This window comes from Eublepharis macularius, chromosome 15 (assembly GCF_028583425.1).
Source record: "Eublepharis macularius isolate TG4126 chromosome 15, MPM_Emac_v1.0, whole genome shotgun sequence".
NCBI lineage: Eukaryota > Metazoa > Chordata > Lepidosauria > Squamata > Eublepharidae > Eublepharis > Eublepharis macularius.
The window spans coordinates 32,040,664-32,060,873 of record NC_072804.1 but is presented as its reverse complement, the minus strand read 5'-3'; the positions used below and the strand labels follow the sequence as shown (position 1 = coordinate 32,060,873).

At 44.7% G+C, this 20,210-nt stretch overlaps 1 protein-coding gene across 1 annotated transcript in view; it reads left to right on the top strand.

Moving 5' to 3' along the window:
- TFAP2E (transcription factor AP-2 epsilon) overlaps positions 1 to 10,541 on the top strand; it is a 75,611-nt gene extending 65,070 nt beyond the window's left edge. Inside the window, exons 5-7 of the mRNA XM_054999438.1 lie at positions 1,462 to 1,580; positions 7,450 to 7,591; positions 9,320 to 10,541. Of these exons, the coding sequence (XP_054855413.1) occupies positions 1,462 to 1,580; positions 7,450 to 7,591; positions 9,320 to 9,608 (550 nt within the window). The 3' untranslated portion in view covers positions 9,609 to 10,541. The remainder of the gene's footprint in view (positions 1 to 1,461; positions 1,581 to 7,449; positions 7,592 to 9,319) is intronic.
- The last annotated feature ends 9,669 nt before the right edge of the window (positions 10,542 to 20,210 follow it).

Here is a 20,210-nt window from a genome sequence, read left to right as displayed (position 1 = left end):
GAAAGGAGGACTGGGGCAGCAAGCTAACAACAGGCCAGGCCCCATGGTAGCTGAAGAGTTTTGGAAATGCATCATACCATTATACTCACAGCTAACAGGGAGAGGCTGTGGCTGAGTGGTACAGTTTTGGTACAGTTTACAGAAGGTCCCGGGTTCAATCCCAGATCAGGCAGGAAGTGATGTGCAAAATGTCAGTTTGAGACCCAGTCTGAGTAGGCAATACTGTCCTTGATGGATTGATGGTCTGATTCAGTACAAGGCAGCTTCATGTATTCTTGTTAAGTTGAACAAAGAGAAGTGGTTCAGTAATGGAGTATCTACTTGGCATGTCGAAGGTCCCATGTGCAATCCCCAGCGTCTCCTGTTAAAAGAATCTGGTAGCAGGTGATGGGAAAGACCTCCGCCTGAGAGCCTGTGGAGCCGCTGCCAATCAGAGGAGACAAGACTCACTCGATAGGCCGATAGTCTGACCCAGTAGAAGGGCACTTCATATGTTCAAAGTTGATGCTGTTGGGATATTGATTTATGACAGTTGCTGTCCAGTACAGCATCATCACTGTGTTGATGTTCAGAAGCTCACAATATGCATAGCCAGGGCACTGGCTCACAAGGTCCACTGTCCATCTCATTTCTATCCCACCTTCCAAGTTGCTCAGGGTCACATGCACGGCCCTCACCACCTCCACCAGGCGAAAGAGTGCAGCTAGCTCAAAGTCGCCCACCGAGCAGTTTGGCTGAGTAAGGATTTGAATCTGCGTTTCCTCAGTCCTTCTCTGCCAGGGCACTGTAGTGGTCAGAGTGTCATACTGAGATCTGGGACACCCTGGTTTGAATCCCTGCTCTGCCACGGAAGCTCGCTGTGTGACCTTGGGGCCAGTCACACACTCTCAGCTCAATTTACCTCATGAGGTTTTTGTGACAGTAAAATGGAGGAGGGGAGAAAGATGTAAGCAACTTTGGGTCCCTCATTGAGAAGGGTGAATGAATGAGGGGTATAAATGAAGTAAAAAAACAACCACCACAAAATAACTATAGAGAAGAGAATAGGCGCCACAGGATAAGGTAATGAGGTTGCTGATTCAAACCCTTGTATTCCAGCATATCTCTACCATATCCCAAGTTTGCAACCTGCTGTCTTCTTGGACAGTCTTTTCAAATGATAGGTGAGCTGTGTTTGTGACATTTGTGGTCTGGTAGGAGAATAGAAGAAGGGGGGGTGTTATGTAAGGGAAAGGTTGTTTTGATTTATTAAAAGAGCCAATAAACTTTCAGTAATAAAAGAGAGTGCCCCAGAGCTGGTCACGGCGCCTCAAAACCACCACATTAACTCCAAATGGTCTTACAAATATGTCCACTGAAGAACAAACCAACATAACTGGATGGGTTACTTTGTTCTCTTCTTCTTTTTGTTTCCTTTTCCGTCTGCTGGAGTGGCTGCATCTCCCTGCTTTCCTCTTTCAGGGCAAAATCGAAAAACGGAGGGAGATGTTTAAGGGAAAGATTGGAGAAGATTGGTTTAAACTTACCCGCAGGGAGACGCAAAGCGGCGAATGTTACCTTGTTAACGTCCCTGGTGGAAGGTAGGTCTTCCTTCAACAAACTGACATCACAGATGATCTGTTGGAGGGATTTAGCCTTGAAAGTCTTCACTGTCCAACTGGAAACAAAGAGTGTTGCATCTCATCTCTCTTGTAAGGCACAAAGAGGTGGGAGGAAGATGGTGGTCTGTAAGAGGTAAATTGTGCATGAGCCTGCAATTCAGATTAGGGCCATGCAGGAAGGGGAGATGAGATTTTAACCCTTCTGCCTCTGTTGTCTTTCATGAAATGAAACCAATGAGCCTATATTTGTCTTATCATTTTAAGGTGTGGGGGAGAGAGAGGACTCTGCTAACAAGACAGGGAGACTCATTTTGATGAAATCCTTTCTCCCTGGTCTGTGCAGTCTTGAGGCATATTTACCCTTTACCAGGGCTTTTTTTCTGGGAAAGAGGTGGTGGAACTCAGTGGGTTGCCCTCGGAGAAAGTGGTCACATGGCTGGTGGCCCCGCCCCCTGATCTCCAGATAGAGGGTAGTTTAGGTCTGGAGATCAGGGGGTGGGGCCACCAGCCATGTGACCATTTTCAAGAGGACCCGGAACTCCGTTCCACCGCGTTCCAGCTGAAAAAAAGCCCTTCCCTTTACAGAAAGACAAAAGAACTATGATCTTGGTCAAATTTGCTCTGATCCGTGTCACATATCTGTGGCACTGAGAGATCCAATTTTTTTTAATTGCTCATTTTTTAAAAAAATGGAATAGGAGGGGATGTGAAAGGTCTTTAAGAGTTGCCGCCAGTCCAAGTAGACAAGATGCCCCTGACAGACCAATAGTCTGACTTGGTATAAGATAGGGCTGTGGCTCAATGGCAGAGCTTTTGCTTGGCATGCAGAAGGTCCCAGAATCAATCTCTGGCATTTCCAGTTAAAAGGATCAGGCAGTAAATGATGTGAAAGATCTCAACCTAAGACCCTGAAGAGCTGCTACCATCAGAGGTGACAAGACTGATGCTGTAGAAGGAAGCTTCATGTGTATTTCCTTGGGGGGGGGGTGCTGGTGTACCAGAGCCATCCTTGGAAAACTTTTGAGGATGAGGAGGGTTGCAAGCTTGAAGGCCTTTATTTCTTGGCACTCCCACAACAAAGTGTTTGGAGGGAACTCTTGGACCTGGAAGCCTGAAGTAGCCTGTGTCCCTGCCAGAGTAAGTGGAACTCTCTTTGTGACAGTGTCCAATTGTTCACAGTCCTTATAAGAGCAGAGGGGGTGTAGTGAAGAGGGACTGGGCAAAGCACGAATGCCCCTTCAAGTTTACTGCCCCATCTTCCCCCTGTAAGTAGGGGGGTGTCTCTTTTTTGTAACTGGGGGGGCAAAATATATACCACCCATGACGGATATTCTGCTTTCCTGTCCAGTCAGGTGCATTTGTGCTACCTTTGATTTAGCTTCATGACACTGACATGTAACCAGTGAAATACAGTGACAGGACAAAGCTAAAAGGCCAAGGAGAGCGAGGGCATTGCTTCCTGCCCTCAGTCTGGCATTTCTGCTAATGAAAATAGGAGAAAAAATCGCATCTGGCAATACTGGAAAGCAAGAATGTTACATTACTATGTGAGATACCATGTATTGTTCTGGACGTGGCATCTCAAAAAAGGACATTGCAGAGCTGTAGAAGGTACAGAAGAAGGCAAGCCAAATGATTAAATGGTTGAAAAATCTGGGTATTTTCAATTTAGAAATAGGACAAGATAGAAGTTTGTAAAATTATGCATAGGATGGAGAAAGTGCCTAGAGAGAAGTTTCATTCGGGGGCAGCCAGTGAAGTTGATGGGCAAAGTAGTGAGGCTAGGCAAAAAGAAGTACTTCTTCACTCAACGAATAATGGATGTAGTGAAGGCTACAGGTATGGATGATTTTAAAAGGGGCTGAGACAGAATCATGGAGAGGCCCATCATTCCCTGCTAGCCATGATGACTAATGAGAACCTCCATGTCCAGAGGCAGCAAAATCTAAATACCAGTGCTGGGAGGCAACATCACAGGAAGGCCGTAGCCTCTATGCCCTGTTTGTTAAGCCCTCCAGGGCAACTGGCTGGCCGATGTATGAAACAGGATAAAGGGCGAGGTTGACCGCTGGTCTGACCCAGCAGGGCTCTTTGCATGTAACTAGATGAGCATAAGGTGTATGTGTGTTCATGAAAATTTCCACCTGCAAGACCTAGGCCTCTATGCCAGTTCTTTCCCTGAGCTGGCAAAGGATCCTTGAGGCCAAACTCACATGTCATTAACCTTGGAGGAGGGATAGCGATGAATTATTGGACGTCCGAATCAGACCAGAGAGGGTTTCCGCCCATTGCTATTCTCAATCTTAATGCAAACAGAGAAGGTTTTCATTCGGTGTCTTTGATGTGAGAAGACATAGAAGGGAGTTCTCGAATGCATGATGTTGGAAATCTATTGTGACGGAAAAGCAGCTGCCCGAGAGGGGGAGAGAGAGGAACTCTGTCTCCTTTGTTGGCAGCAAATGAAACGAGCAGGTTTGCGAGGCAGCGGTTGTTCCCGAAGGCATTTGGGCCAAGCTCCTGTGAATAGTTGATTTCCATGAGAAGAAAAGGAAAGGAGGACTCTGAGAAAGTGCCTGCACACACACTTTTGACTTTGTCCAGACAGCTGGGAGCTGTCACTGGCTACTGTTTAGAGTTGGGGTGCGTGTCACAGTAAATTACAAGGGCAGGAACAGAGTCAGCCTCAAGTTCTGAAGTGCGTTAGTTTGGGTCAACTCCTCCTTTTGCATGTACCCGTTTTCAATGCAGTGAATCACAATGATGTGACTGCTCCTGAGCACATGCAGAGTGCATTCCACTCAACATCTATACCTCTTGGATTCTGCAGGCCAGTCTAACTCTAACACCCCTCTTTTCATAAATGAACCTGTGGGCCCATGTGCTCAGCCTGTGGTTCAGTTGATTCTGTGCACCTTTCTTCCCTTTCCACAAGGCTCATGGGTTCTCCCCCAACATAGATCTGGACGGATGGTACCAGATTAGTAAGATGGAGGAATGAGTCCTTCATGGAACTGTTGAGGCAACAACAAATGATGCTGTACATGTGTGAATTATACTAAACCCAGCAAAGTCATATTGCCTGCAGTAACCTGACATTGTTTCAGACACAAGGACTTTTATCACACATTCAGCTTTGCATTGTCCTGCTTTGAGTAATAAACAGATGCACACATGCAAGCAGATAGTTTCAACTGGGTAGCCGTGTTGGTCTGCAGTAGAAAAGCAAGATTCGGGTGCAGTAGCAACTTAAAGACCAACTAGATTTCCAGGATGTGAGCTTTTGAGAGTCAGAACTCCCTTCATCAGATACACACATGGACACATGAAGCACCCTTCTACAGAGTCAGACCCTTGAAGCCATCACAGTCAGAATTGTCTGCTCTGACTGGAAGCAGCTCTCCAGGGGCTTAGGCAGAATTCTTTTGGCACTAGAAATGTCAAGGATTGAGAATAACATCTTCTGTATGCCAAGCATACAGTTCTACCACTGAGCCATGGCCCCTCCCTAATAAACCCACTCACTGTTAACTGACATAAGTGGGATATGCAGGAGGGAGAAAGTAGCGTGGAGTTCCTTCGAAGTGGGTCCTGAAAACAACACTTTTAAAGCCGGGGGGGCGGGATCCCGCTCTATCAAGTCTGAGAGTCACTGCCCTAGGTCTTTTCTGAATGGAGATGCCTGCTAGTGTAACCTGTCCACAGAAGAGGGTGCCCCTTGTGTCTCTACAAGAGTCAGTGCTTTGGACTGGCCTCCTTCCAGTCAGGCTCCACTAGGAGCAAATGCTCCTACTGCATCCTTAGATCCTAAATTGCACGCAGGTAAAGATGCAGAAGAACTAACTACATGCTCTCAGAGGGTCCCTGTTATGTCTCTGCAAAAAATAACTGGCCTATGGTTTTTTTTTAACTTGCCACTTTCTAGTAAGGAATCATGCCCAGAATAATGACTGATGTAGAAACACTGGGCTTGGGCTCCCCAGAGAGTAATTCTTATTCTTCAGCCCAGCAATCCTTCAAATTGTGCAGAATACAATGGCGAGGAGGTGCTGGTCCCCCTGCCCCATGAAGAACATGTGGAACTCACTCCAGGTTTCTATCTGGAAGGGAGTTTGTGGATGCCCTGTGACTTTTTTTGCAAATGGGGTAGGAGGGCACTTGGGTGATCCCTTTTTCGGGACCCAGAGAAGATTAAGAGGGAGATCTGTCCCTTTCTGTATTGTCTCTGTGCAGAGATTGGAGACATCCTCAGGGCAAGAGCACTCAGGCAGGGCATCCATCATTCCCAGGGAAGGCCCTCTCATCAGTGAAATTGATCCATCTTCAGGCATCCCTGCGGAAGTAATCAGAACTGATGGCCATTGATCATGGCCGGCCCCCGAAACCCTGCTTAGACAGAGAGCGAGCTAATTCATCTCAGGCCCCCCTGCTGCTGGCTGGATGAGGCCATCCATCCAAAGTATATTAACCTAGTTGCCGATGTCACTTCTTGCCCTCCTTCTGCTGGTCTTCAGTACTTCTGAAAGGAATCTGAAATTGTGCTTGACAAAAATAAGGCTGTTAATGTGCGTGTGTTTTAAAAAATGGGACATGTTTCTAGCTCTCATGATTGCACAGGCCAGAGTTTGAAAACATCTAATGAAAGGAGCATATCAGCCCAGTTTTATGCTCCACTGTCCCAGTGCAAGAGTGCTTGATATATGGTGTAAGAATCTCCGGCGGCATCCATACAGAGGTTTTTGTCCACCTTGGCTTCTAAACAGCAGCAGGGTTTTTTAGGAGGTCTGCAAAACACAGTCCTCTAATTTGCAGGCTTTCCCCATCCTCAGTACGTTCCTTCTCGGACAGGTTTTATAAAATATTTCTGGAAAGAACACAGCCCCAAGTGCATTAACAAGCCATCTGGATAGGAGGTGCACATTTTTAAAGGTTCATCCCCCCCACCCCCAGCACCATTTTCCACTGGAGACCTTTTTCAGGCTTTTTAAAAAAAATGTTAACTGTAATAATGTTATAACAGTCTATTGACATGATCTATTCATTCCTCTGAATTCCCAGCCTTCATTTTTAAAAAAGGTAAGTAACTAGCCCTTTTCACTGCAAAGGTAGACCTTTCCTTTTATATCTCCATAGTGAGTTTTCCTGTTTTTTTTTAAAAAATGAAAGCTGGGGATTCAGAGCATTTAGTCCATCATAGCCATAGAGAGTTACCATATTAGAGCAATTTAGCAATGAACATTTTTTTTAAAAAAAGCATCCCCCAAACCTTTAAGTGATGGAGTGGGGTAAAAATGTAGCGTACGGAGGAAAGTGCACAGAAATTTCCCACGTGACTGCTCTGCTGCCCATGTGAATGCCTTTGCGTTCACTGCAGCCGTGACAGGGAAACAGAGAGTCCTCCCCGTGTGGATGCAGCCTCACAAAAAGAGGCCACCTGTGTCTGTGCCGGGATGCTGCTTGAAGTCATTCGTGCTGGCCTGAAGTATTTTGGCATAAAGAAAACTTGGGAAAAAAGCAGCAAAACACATCAGACAGTTGACTTTTATATTATAATCACAGAGAACGAAGAATTACTAAAGAGAGCCTTCCCTTCCCACAATAAGCTGCAGTTCTGCTTTACTATATGGTGATTTATCTCCTGTTTCTTTCAGTATTTTGCCAAATCGCCTTCATTTGGAATTTTGGTAAAATGCAAATTTATTGTATTTGTTACTAGCTGAAAGACAGATGATTGTTAATCAGTCGACAGCCTGATTTCCCCCCAGTCAATTATGCGTACCACCGGACTAGGATCAGAGCAGACCAGAGATTCCATTCATCATCAGTTATTCCCCCCCCCCTATTCTCACAGGAGAAGCTGTTCACCTTGCTCGAGATTTTGGATATGTATGTGAAACAGAGTTCCCAGCTAAGGCCGCAGCAGAATACCTCTGCCGCCAGCACGCAGATCCTGGTGAACTTCATGCCCGGAAGAACATGCTACTAGCAACTAAGTAAGTCTGGGGGTCAATCATGCAGCTGCTTGTCCTTTGGGGGTCTCTAGCGAAGGAAAGTAAAAATGAAATGTCGCACAATCAGGCAAAATTTCAGAAATCACATTTAATCTTTGTACGTGTGAAAATCTGAAGTCTTACTGATGAATTTACATGTAAGAAACTCCGCCAAATCCACAACAAGGGATGTTGGGAGAAGGTGAGTAGAATTTGCTTGATGATTTCCCTCAACATTTGTTTCCAATTTAATATAAATTCATGTACCAAAGCTTGGATCCTGTATTCCTGTTCCACTCATGGAAGAAGGAAGCGTCCCCTTCTTCTCTGGTGAACCTTCAGCAGGGGGTCTGGGAGAGCGCCTCTTTTTTGGAGGCTTTGTTTCCTCCTGGTGCTACACTGTACATGTTGGGCATAGCCAGAAAGCAACATCTGTAAATTTGTCTGCAAGAAATGATCCCAAGCTCTACCCTCATTCCACTGACAAGAAAATGAAATGGCCCTAAGAACAGAGAAATTGGCTATCTTTGGTAAAGTTGAGTATGTTGCTCTTTTTTCTTTTTAAATGTTTGTTCTTTCTGCAAATCTCAGTGGTTTACTGAAAAAAAATTAGCTGTTAATTTGCATCTCAGTCCAATTCAAAGTCCTGGTGGATACCAATAAAACCCTAATTGACAGGGAACCAGGGTGTGAAAAAAGCCAACTTCCCTATACAAACCTACCTAGTCACTAAGATCAGCTGCAGAGGCCTTGTGATGTATGCTCCACTTGCTGAAGTGAGGTGGGTGATCATGAGACAGGACCTTCTTTGTGGTAGCACCTCACCTGTGAAATTTTTTACCCATAAAGGTTTCACTGTTGCTTATTGAATTTCAGGGACTTAGCAAATACCTTGCTTTTTCCCAGGCCCTTTTCTTAATTTTGTGCCCTTCCTTTTTAATATGTGTCTGAGGCTGTTCCTTAGTATGATTTTTGTTGTTGTTGTTAGAGTATTGGATGAGGATCTGAGAGACCCACTTTACAATGGAAGCTTGCTGGGTGACCTTAAATCAGCACTCTATTTCAACCCAACCCACCATGCAGGAATGTTATTAGGATAAAATGGAGCACAGAACAATATTGTAAACTACTTTAAGTCCCCATTGAGTAGATGTAGATATCTAAATCAATAAATACTGCTCTTTTAACAGATTTTTTAAATCATCCCCTCCCTCCTTGTGGATTTGCTTTTGGATTACATTAGAGGATGGGGTATTTAAAAACAATTTTAAGAATTTCTAACTGCTGGATCTCATGGGTTGGCTATTTATTACAATTTTATATTGTTCTAATACATTTATTTAAAATAATTATAAATCCAGCTTTTCCCCAACTGTGAGGAAAATGACAATAAATGGTAAATCCATAATGCCACTGAGTGTGCGGGGTTAAAATATATAAATAGTGTCATCTCTGGTTGTTGTGGGTTTTCCGGGCTGTATTGCCGTGGTCTTGGCATTGTAGTTCCTGACGTTTACTCTCACTGAGAGATCTCTGTCTTTTGGTGCTACACCTCTGAAGATGCCAGCCACAGCTGCTGGCGAAACGTCAGGAACTACAATGCCAAGACCACGGCAATACAGCCCGGAAAACCCACAACCACCATTGTTCTCCGGCCGTGAAAGCCTTCGACAATACAGTGTCATCTCTTTTCTTTCTGAATGCCACTTCTCTCCCCCTTTCTTGTTCCAGGCAAATCTGCAAAGAATTTGCTGATCTGATGGCTCAGGATCGCTCTCCGCTTGGAAACAGCCGCCCATCGCTCATCTTGGATCCTGGTGTTCAAAGTTGCTTGACCCACTTCAGCTTAATAACTCATGGTTTTGGGGGGCCAGCCATCTGTGCCGCTCTGACGGCATTCCAGAACTACTTGGTAGAGTCGCTCAAAGGGCTGGATAAAATGTTCATGAACAGCACAGGGAATGGCCACTCAGTCGGTGACTCCAAAAACTCAGAAAAAGAAGTGAAACATCGGAAATAGCCTCCAGAGTTTTTCAGCCTGCTCCGGTAAGAGGGCCCTTCCGCTCCCCGGATCATGAAATAGGAGGCTTGTTCTTATCAATGTTGGGGGGGGGGAGCTAATTAAGAACCACCCTCCTGCCATGGTTCCTCAAACTGTGACAGATATCTCTCAAAAATCAAGTAAACACAAAATAAAGACTGAAGAAAAACATCCAAGAGGACTTCACTACAACGGAAGCCAATCTAGACGCGTTGATGAGTTTCTGTTGACAATTTTGATTTGTGTATGTGGATACTGAAAGCCAGCTCAACATGTGCAATTACTCCTTTTTTCATATTTTTCTTTTCAAAACCCATAATCACAAAACTATGGAGGTGTTTCTGAAGGCCCGGCCAAACCATACCAAAACAAAGAGGTCTTGGTGGAATCAAGAGCAACCAAGAGTCCATGGATTTTGAGCTGTCTCATTGAACAGATCTGGAGGGGTCATAGAGAGGGAGTGATATGCTGTTGTGTTCTTCGACCAAGGAAAGAGTAACCTTGCCAGCGGTGCTGCTCTTGAGTGGCTCTGGGACTTTGTTTACAGATTTTGGAAGTCACTGTGGATTTTCTCTAGGTTTTAAGTGGGGGACAGATACCTAAATTTTGGTAGTGTTTCCCGCAAGGAAAACTTGCAAGCCCTCCATTATATTCTCTGGCCAAGACACCAAGATAACTGAGATTTTACAATTCACCGCCTTACCTCCCAGGTTTTCAAAACATTAGTAATAATATTAAATAAGGAATAAAGAATAATAAATTAATAAATGATTAAAGCACAAGGAGCAGAACTTGAAGGAGGCCAAACTCGAACTGTTTTGAAATCTGTATATATTTATTTATGTGTAATTAAATCAAAAAAGTTTTAAAATGTCCAGTGCGCGTTATTTATATTCAATTAAGTTGGGAATTCTTCCTTTAAAATATATATATATATATATCAGTCCTTGGAATTTTATGGAATAAAGTTTTGAATATACAGCCTGGCAGCATGGACAATAATAGCCTGTGATGCTAAGAACTAGAGACATTTAGCCCAGTTTGGGGTCCCCCCCCTTTTGTATGCGCTGTTGTTTCACATTAAAAGCTGCAATAGATGTACAGTGCCACTCCCACCCAGATGTCAGTCATTATCTTAATAAAACCTCTTTTTATTTGCAAACAACCCCCACAACCCGTGTTTGTGATACTGACAATGGAATACTCCCCATTTTGTGAGGTTCAACCCGGAACAGAAACATTACAATACACAGGACAATTTTGATTTCAATCCAGTAGCGCCTTAAAGACCAGCAAGATTTCCAGGGTATAAGCTTTCGAGAGTCGAGTTCCGTAAGGAAAATTTTAGAGGCAGAGGGGGGGAAAGTATTCCTTTTTGAGATTTCATTTTTATAGTGTTTTCTTGAACAGGACTTGTGAATTCAGCCTACATCAGTAATCCCCAACACAGTGCCCACGGATGTTTTCCTCGGATTCTTCTTTCTTTACTGCCAAGACAACAAAGCAATCCCAGATTTTCTCCACATCATTGGAACAGGAAGTGTTTCAGAAAAGCCAAGGAGGCCTCACCTTTGCGTCTGCAGGGAACACCCAACGGGAAACTGCTGCCACCATCAGAGGAGGAAACTTTGCCTGGAACCTCCCAACATTGCGTGATTGATGCTAGTCCCCTCTGGCAGCCATTTAGAGTGGTTGGCCAGCCCCACCCCCAGTGGCCATTTTCTAGTTAGACTCAGTAAACTACTTTCGAAATTCCAAAAAGTGCCCACAGGGATTCAACAAGGATGGGCTCTTCTGGCCGACATCTGTTGGACATAGGGTTGCCAGGTCCCAGTTGGGAAATTCCTGGAGATTTGGGGGTGGAGCCTAGAAAAGCGGGGTTTGGGGAGGAATGTGGCCTCATCGAGGTATAATACCATAGACTCCACTCTCTAAGGCAGCCATATTCTCCAGGGGAACTGATCTCTGTTACCTGGAGATCAGTTGTAATTCCAGATCTCCAGCCACCACCTGGAGGCTGGCAACCCTAGTTAGACACTGGGCCAACCTACATTTTACACTGGGAAGTCCATGAGCAGAACTCCTCATGTGTCCTGTACCTTTAAAACACAGTTGAGGGTTAGGGGAATTGGTGCTTTTGGAATTGGAATTTAGATCAGGAATTGGTGCTAAGGTGGGGAAACTTAACTCCCCCCTCAGCCCATGCCATCTCCAGACAGAGAAACCACCCGCTCCTACTGCTATTAGATCCAGGAGGGAAGAAAAAAACCTACCAGACACCTTGAACATACTCACCCCCCTATACACACACCAGGGCTAATAGTATCTTGGGGAGGGGATTTCTATCAGGGAAATGCCGAGAAAGCTTTTTTGTCTCATCCCAATTAAAAAACAACAACAGATATTTCTAGCATTTTTTTTTTAGCTAACCCAATCATGGACTCCATCTGCAGTGAAATCTGGCCCTCAGAAATCTCTCAGAAAGCATACTCCTGATGTCTACAAGTAAGTAAGTCTATCCCTCCCACCTCCCCCTGAGCCTATTTTTAGCGCATGCAGGAAAGAGACCATCAGAAAACAAAGAGACATGAATGCATCTGATTGTGTTTGGAGAACAGGTGACTTTAGAGTTGGAAGAGATATCAAAATATCTGTTGAACAGAGTTGCCAACTCCAGCTTGGGAAATTACTGGAGATTTGAGAAGTGATACCCAGGGGAGGGGAGGGTGCGCAGCGGGGATGTGATGTCAGTGTAAGCCTTGAATTTCTTCTGGACTCTATGGCATACTAGAGTTCACCTCCCAAGCTGCCATTTCTTCCCCGGGAACTGATCTGTGTAGTCTGAAGTTGTCACTGCAGGATCAATATGTGGAAATAAAGTGGGGAAAGCCAGTTTGGTTCCATGCATTTCTGACTTTTTCTTATCAACCACCTGAGGGTAACAAGGACTTACCCGTCATGGAGTGCTTCCATCTGCTGCCTGGAGCAGACCATCTTATAGTTGGCATGTAGTTCTTCTCCAGAAGAGGGAACCGTAGAATGCCAAAGAGGGAGAAAACAGCCTGGGATCCTGCCCTTCTGCATAGCAAAGTCTGGCGCTTTCTTTCAGCCTGAGGACCCTCTCCTGACTTTGATGCTCCTCCACCAGCTGAAGAGCCACTTTAGTTGGATAGAGACTCCAAATTTTACTGAGTAGAGGGCTGGTTTAGAGTCCAATGTATTTGAAGCCGTGGTTACAAGGGTGCCTGTTTGCTCGCCTCTTTCTTTCCTAGGTGGGCTTCCCCAGTTCTACCCTCTTCCCTGAACAGCCCGGTTGGCATGGAGAAGGAGAAGCAGAGGAAAGGACTGTTCATTCCTATTACTTTAACAAATAAGAATGTACTACGTACTAGGGAAAGATTTCAGCCAGAGGGGTGACCACTTTGGGAGCAGGGGGCCAGAGGGGTGACCACTTTGGGAGCAGGGGGCCTTTTCTGCCCAACAGTCAGCAGACCCCCCCCTCTGTGTTCTACCCCATAAATGGCATACCCATTGCAAGACACATCTACAAGAATCATTGCTAGCTACATCTCCTGCTCCAAAGTTAGGCCTCGTTTGGGGAGAGGTAGTGAAGAAGGAACAATCTCATCTCTCTCCCCCAGCCCCTGCTGTTCTGTTTCTTTGCTGCGTTCTATATGGTACACACAGAACAAAAACAAAACCCTCCCCTCCCCCACTCTTTCCCTTTGCTATACTGGGTATACCTGTTTCATTAGATATGTCAGTTAAGGAAAAAACTTATTAAATTTTTAATGCTATACAGATTATATATTAAAAACGTTTCCTTTTAATTCTAATTCTAGTGTGGCACTGCTCAGAGCCGAATAGGCTGCATGAGCAGTTATCATTAAAGTAGTTTAAACTCAGATATGTCAGTAGGGGAGATCTGGGTTCAAATCCTTCCCACTTGGCCACCAAGTTTCCTTGGGCTGCTCATTCTTGCTACCTACTCTACCTCTGAGGATTGCTGGAAGGACAAAGGTATGCTGCCTTTGACTCACTGGAGGAAAGGCAGTATTAAGAATGCACTAAATAATACAGGGCAACTTGTTTCCACGCCAACTCAGTTCCTGGCTTGACTGCAGCCTGTGGCTTGCTGAGGTGCCTGAGCCACACCATCGTTTACTCTGGACTCCAGAAGGGCTGCGGAAACACTGGTTTCATCTCGAGGGGGACATCCCCTCTGATGCAACTCTGCAGCCGCTTCCCAGGGCCAGAACTGAATGTGTGTGCGTGTGGGTGCCCTCTGTTCTAATCTCAGCTGCTCCCTCTGCCACTTATTTAGCAATTAGCTTGGCTATTTACCTGCTTCTCCTCTATGTAACCTCACCTGTCTGGAACAGACGCCGTCTGCCTTCCTGCGCCCGATTAAGGGATTACAATGGGGGTGGGGAAGGGGGCAGAATCCAATGCTAGTTTTGCACAGAGGAAAGCAGACCCAACTTTCCATTTGGGGACCACCTGCAAAGGGGAATGAGCATGCTGGGTCTTTAGCAGTCACACAGGAGGAGGCCTTTTGCCATGTACCAGCTGACTATTCGCACTGCTCCAATTCCCTTCTCTGCAGAAATTGCTCCCTCACCACCAGGAATGACAGGAAACGTAGTTCTGTGAATGGGAAGCTAGGGATTTCTAAAGGGAGACCTCTCAGCACTCTGACCAAACCACAGTTCCCAAACTGCTTTGGAGGCCAGGGCTGTTAAAGCAACACAGCTAGCATTTATACGGAATGTTCTAAGTTATTTCAAAGGCTTGAGTGAGGATAAAGATGCTAGTGTTGTTGGTTTTTAAAATCTTTTGCTCTTTTAACAGTAACTGGACATGAAGAAATGAGCCAGTGTGGTACAGATTTTTGTGTTTGACCAACAGTGAAAAGAGACCCAGATTCAAATCCTCACTCAAGCACAAAAGCTCAGTTGGGTGACCTTTGGCTTAACAGAGTTTATTCACAGTAAAATAGTCTATAAAGTGCAGTGGCTTGTTGGACTTGCTTAGGCTAGGGCCAATAAAAACATGTGCATATAAATACAATTCAGGTTCAAGTATTTGTACAGCATAAATTAGAACTAGTGAGTAGAGATGGGCACGGAATGAAAAAAACCTGAACCGCTCGGTTCGTGGTTCGTTAATTTCCACGGAACACGAACTTAACAGACTCACCCACTTTCTGAACCGGTTTGAGGTTCGGGGGTGGGGGGGCAGGATGGCCCCCTTCATGCTCAGAGAAAAAAGCACCCTTTTCTCAAACACCTCCCCAGTCCCCAGTCAGTAAGAAAAACAAGAAAGCAAGAGAAAAGAAAAGAGGGGGTTCAGCCCCTTTTCCAGCAGCCAGAAGTGCAGGCCAAAGATCCAAGTTCCAATCCCAATCTCAACACCACAGCCTGCCACCAAGCTCACCTCCCTCTCCCACTCTAGAGAAACTGAAACCAGGAATCACACGGCTTCCCCTATTTATGGAAAAACCAAGAGATTGAACAACACAGGAGCACGCTGGTTGGCAGAAAAACCTGCCTAACATGGTTTTGGAAGAGATTGGTGTTACCATGGCTGCTGAAGGCCCATCTCCTCAGTTGCCTTGGAGATTCTAACCCTCCCCCCCTTTCCTGGCTAGATAGGCCAGAGTGGGAGCTCTCCAGTTGGCAGGGACAACTGCCAATCAAGACTGGAGGCCTCAGATTGGGGGCAAACTAAAGACTGCCACCGTTGCCTGGGCGAGGGAGTCTTTGATGTCAAAAGTGTCCAAACCGCAACGGAACAGTAATAAGTGTTTGGTTCCAAAAAACACGGTCCCACGGAACGCATGGTTCTTTGACTACGAACCGGCTGTTCCGTATGGAATTTTGTTCCATAGTTTGTTTTGTGCCCATCTCTACTAGTGAGTATCGCAATAGTTGTGATTTCAATTATGCCTATTATAAGAATTCAATTGAAGTCCACAGAGAGGTTTCATGACTTGATCATGTTTTAGGGCTTATGAGATATATTTAGCCAGAGTATGTTGTCCCCATGTCAGGCCTTGACAGGAGATTTAGCAGATGAAACCACCTCTGTGAGAGCCAAGTTACAAGTGACGCCTGACACAGATTGGACACTTGTCAGCTTCCCTCAAGTTTTGATGGGAAATGTAGGCATCCTGGCCTTGCAGCTTGGCTCTCCGACTGCTGTCCAATGGACTTTTCAACTGTCACCTGTCCAACATTCCGCCAAGCTGCCTACATTTCCCATCAAAACCTGAGGGAAGCTGACAAATGTCCAACCTGTGTCAGGCGTCACTTGTAGTTTGGCTCTTAGTCTCTTGCCATGAAAACCCCGCCAGGGGTTGCCATAAGTCAACCACTGCAGCTGGAGGGGTAGCCATAAGCAAAAATAACATATTCAGTCTTTGTTCAGCAAGCAGGTTACAGGAAAACAAAAAGCATGTAAGATTCCACAACCTGAACACTACATAGACACAGCTTCTGGTCATGTGAGTTCCCCCGAATCTTTCCATTAGCTGAACTAAGGGAAACACATTAAAACGGGCTAAGGAGAACAGCCTACAATAGGCAGGAACTGTAAGATATGCTTATAATAAACCTTTAACCTAAAAAGGCACAAAGCCTAGGTAAGTAGGTAAGCAAAGTCACCTAGTACTAACGTTTGCCAGTCTGTTTTCAAGCTTTTCTGTTACTACTACACAGGCTTTGTTTAACCCCAACACTGGTAAGTCAGTCATAGAAAGACGCAGCTCAGCAATTTTCTTGTCTATCCTCTGGCTCCATGAACTGGAGTAAGAGCCAGACTAAATCCACCTCATCACTGTTGGAAGGGAGTCAGATAGAATAAGAAACAACCTAAACTTAATTGCTACGGTCCAGGCTGTGGTTGAAATTTGCTTCATACCCACTTTTAGTTGCAAGACGAATGAGGTTACACATCTAGGTGCTCTAAAGAGGCCACGTAGAAAGGTAGATTGAATCCACTCAATAAAAGAATTGATAACTTGAGTCCAAATTGGGGCACCATACAATAGCTGAGGAATAGCTTTTGCTTTAAATATCTGTAAGGCAGAGGAATGTGAGGGAAAAAGAGAACTTCTGAATAGGTTCTCTTTATTTGTCCTAAAACTGACCAAGGCTCGCTTATAAAGTGAGATCCAGGAAAGAGATGAATGGAAACATAAGCCCAAATAATTGAACAAGTGAACTTGTTGGGCTGGTCACTCTCAGCCTAGCCTATCTCACGGGGTTACTGTTGTGAGGATAAAATAGCAAAAAGGAGAACCATTTGCACAGACCTGAGCTCCATGGAGAAGAGTTGCACAGAAATGAGACGGAAAAACAGTAATTTCCAAGCATGGAAAGCCCTTACACAAATAAAACAAAATAGGAACAGTGTGAATATGCTCCTGCCAGTAACTTCCCCCCACTACCCTTTTGAAAATGGATCAACCACTGCCCTCTTCTTTTCAAACTAGGCCCAACCACATTAAGAAGCAGGAATGAACTTTGATTTTTTTTTTAAAAAAAAATATTAAATGAATGTTGATAGATGTTGAGCTACACACCAGGCAGCCAAATATATAAAACTGTGGAACTGTTCCCCCTTCACCTTTCCCCTGATTCAGTAAAGGGAGCCAAATGAAATGGTAGTTTTGAGGTGGGAAAATGGACAGTTCAGATGACAAGTGTGGGATACAGAGAAAGATAGAGGTGTTCAAAAAGTTCGGCAAGTAAAAAAAAAAACTTAACTCATGTGGGAGAAAGTTCTAGACTCCCTTTTCACTCGCATGGTGTGTGAGAACACACATACAGACCCACAAGATCATTCAAAAATGCAATTCTCTGCCTTGGTACAGTCTAGCACCACCTTAGGACTATGCCACCCCATTCCCCTACAGCATGAGACCCCGTTTTGGAACACTGCCCTCACAGTAAGCCAGGCCACTGTTAGCCATTAAAACAAATGTAGCCATCTTGAAAATGGAAAGTGACATTTTAAAGCATTTGGTTTGGCGCTAATGTACCATTAGGTAGTTATCCAATAAGGGTATTCATGTAGCTTAACTCAAGCCAGCTGGCTGAGGAAATTCTCAAATACCAATGCAGGAGGGTTTTTGTTTGTTTGTTTGCTTTAAAATGAAAAGACCCATTCTGGAATTACAAGCATTTGCTACTTCCTGAGAAGCTAATTCTGTTAACAAAGACTAAGACAGTGCAGGCCCTTAGTTCATGCTGAAGTAAAAGCTTGCTTGGTATGTGAAATTCTTGAATCATGTCTCACCAACTTTGGGAAATAATGTTTTCTTGTTTACCACTGACTGGGAAGACAGGCATCGAGAACCACCCCATTTCATGAAGGCCTGGATCCGTTCCACAAACAGTAGTTTTCCCCCTGTACAAAGAGAGCTTCTCAGGTCAGAAGGAAGCCTCCTTCACAGGGGAAAATGCTACCACTAATGGATCTGCAGGATGCAGCCCAAGAACTGTTTACATGTTCCAGTTATATTTATTAAATCCATTGCTTCATAGAACTGGGTTTAAACCCATGAGATTGCATCCGCAGGTGCTGCTCTTCGGCTCAGGGAAAAGAATTTCCATTCGCAGAGGGTGACTGTGAAGCAGGATGGCTTGTACAGACAGAAGGGCACCTTTGGAGTCAAGCTCATGACTTGGAACGAACTCACTGTCAAAATATGCCCTCACTCGGTTTTAGGGATAGCTCAGCACCTTTGGTATGCTGATGCACCTGGACAGGCTGGTCTAGGTTGTAAATGTAAAGTGATAAACATGCCGTACTCAGCTTTAATGCATCTTAACATGACATATGCAAATGCATTTCCTTTGCAGAAATTTGAATGCTCATTTTATCCCAGCTATTTTTAAACATTACCCACTACTGTTGACTTAAGTTTTCATGACTTAAAGTTGGAAGTTATGAGTTCAAACGTATGTTCTTCTAGCCTCCCCTCCTCAAATGATGGCCTGTATCCTGAGGATCTATTACGGGAAGGCAGCGAGCAAAAGGATTATTCACAGGATGAATCAATGGCATCCACCAATAGAAGCTTTCAGACTTGGAAGGTTTAATTAAAAAACAAGCCGAAAACGAATCAAAGGCATTTGACATATTAATTGGAGTAGAGACCACATGTGACTGCACTGGTAACAGGGAGCCTTTGGGCAGCAACAACTGCTATGCTTTAAACCAAAAGAGGAAGAAGCCACACAAGTAAAAGGGTTCCCTAGGGGAAGGTTACAAATAGATGTTTCCAGCCCTGCTCAGCCTCAGCTCTTGAATCCAAGACCCGATAGCAAGGCTCAAGAGCTGCTAGAGAACGGCTGAGCTGTAAGCTGTGTAGAGTCCTGAGTTCAACTCTCCTTTTGGCGACCCCTCCCCACTGCCTTACTACCCCCATCTGCAATATGAGAGTAATGCTGTTTTACAATCAATTCTATAATCAAATGATGTATGTGAAGCTGTCCAACAACCCTATGTCAATTCTAAGTAGTATTAACATTTAAAATTAACACAGGTTTTCATACTTTAAAAAAAGAAGCAATCAACAGAAGATCATCCCCTGTAGGCTAAACCAGATGTGTGGTGGGAGATCCATGGCCAGAACTCCCGGCAATTTAAATTTCTTAAATGCACAGCAAGATCAGGGCTGCCCTCTCCTGGACCTTCCCCCCCCCAATTTAAAGGGATCCAGGGAGCCACCACTATCTTCCCTGCTGGGAAACTTGTGTAGTGGGTTGGGGAAATTGTGTGTGAGGATTAAGCCCCCTCTGCAGTACCAGCCCCCTAACTCCCATGCTTGTGAATTAACTTTGAAAAACGGCTGTGATTTCCAAAGCGGAATGTCTAACGCACGCCTGGGTTGGCCCTCAATCTGAAACGCCAGGACAGTTGGCCACTCCATCACCACTGGCAGGTGGACAATACTGTTTATTCCAGACACTCCTGGAACACTTTACATAGCTAATTAAGCTAGCGAGTCAGGCTGAATTCTGCATGCACATTATGCAAATTACAGACTTCCTTGGGCACCATTTACCTGCTCCAGCTATTCTCGAAAAGGGAAGAAAAGCGACGTGGAGCAATAGCACCTTAGAATTTTGTCTCACACTTTTGAGCCTGAGCTTGGAAATCGCAAGGACTAGCTGCTTGTCTTTTGAAACAAGGGGACCCTCTCAGCCTGCTGAATGCTGCGCCCAGAACTAAATTCCACATTTCCCCAGATGACACACAGCCTTTTTCTCTGTGTTTCGTGAAGAAAGCAGTGGTATGCTTTTAACTCCTTACAAGAATTTTGTAAGGTAGGTAAAGAGGCATTACTTCTCTTCTACGCAGACTGGGGTGGGGAGTGACTTATTTTCAACCACTTAGCAAATTTATAGCAGAGATTAATCTGATTTCTCAGCCTTACTCACTAGGAACTAATTACTACCACTTCTTTCTTAAAGGCTTTTTTCCAGTACTCATTGGTTTAACCCTCTAAAGCCACATGTTTAAAACAAATGTTAACTAATCAGGATACAAACGATTCAATTCAAAACTGTA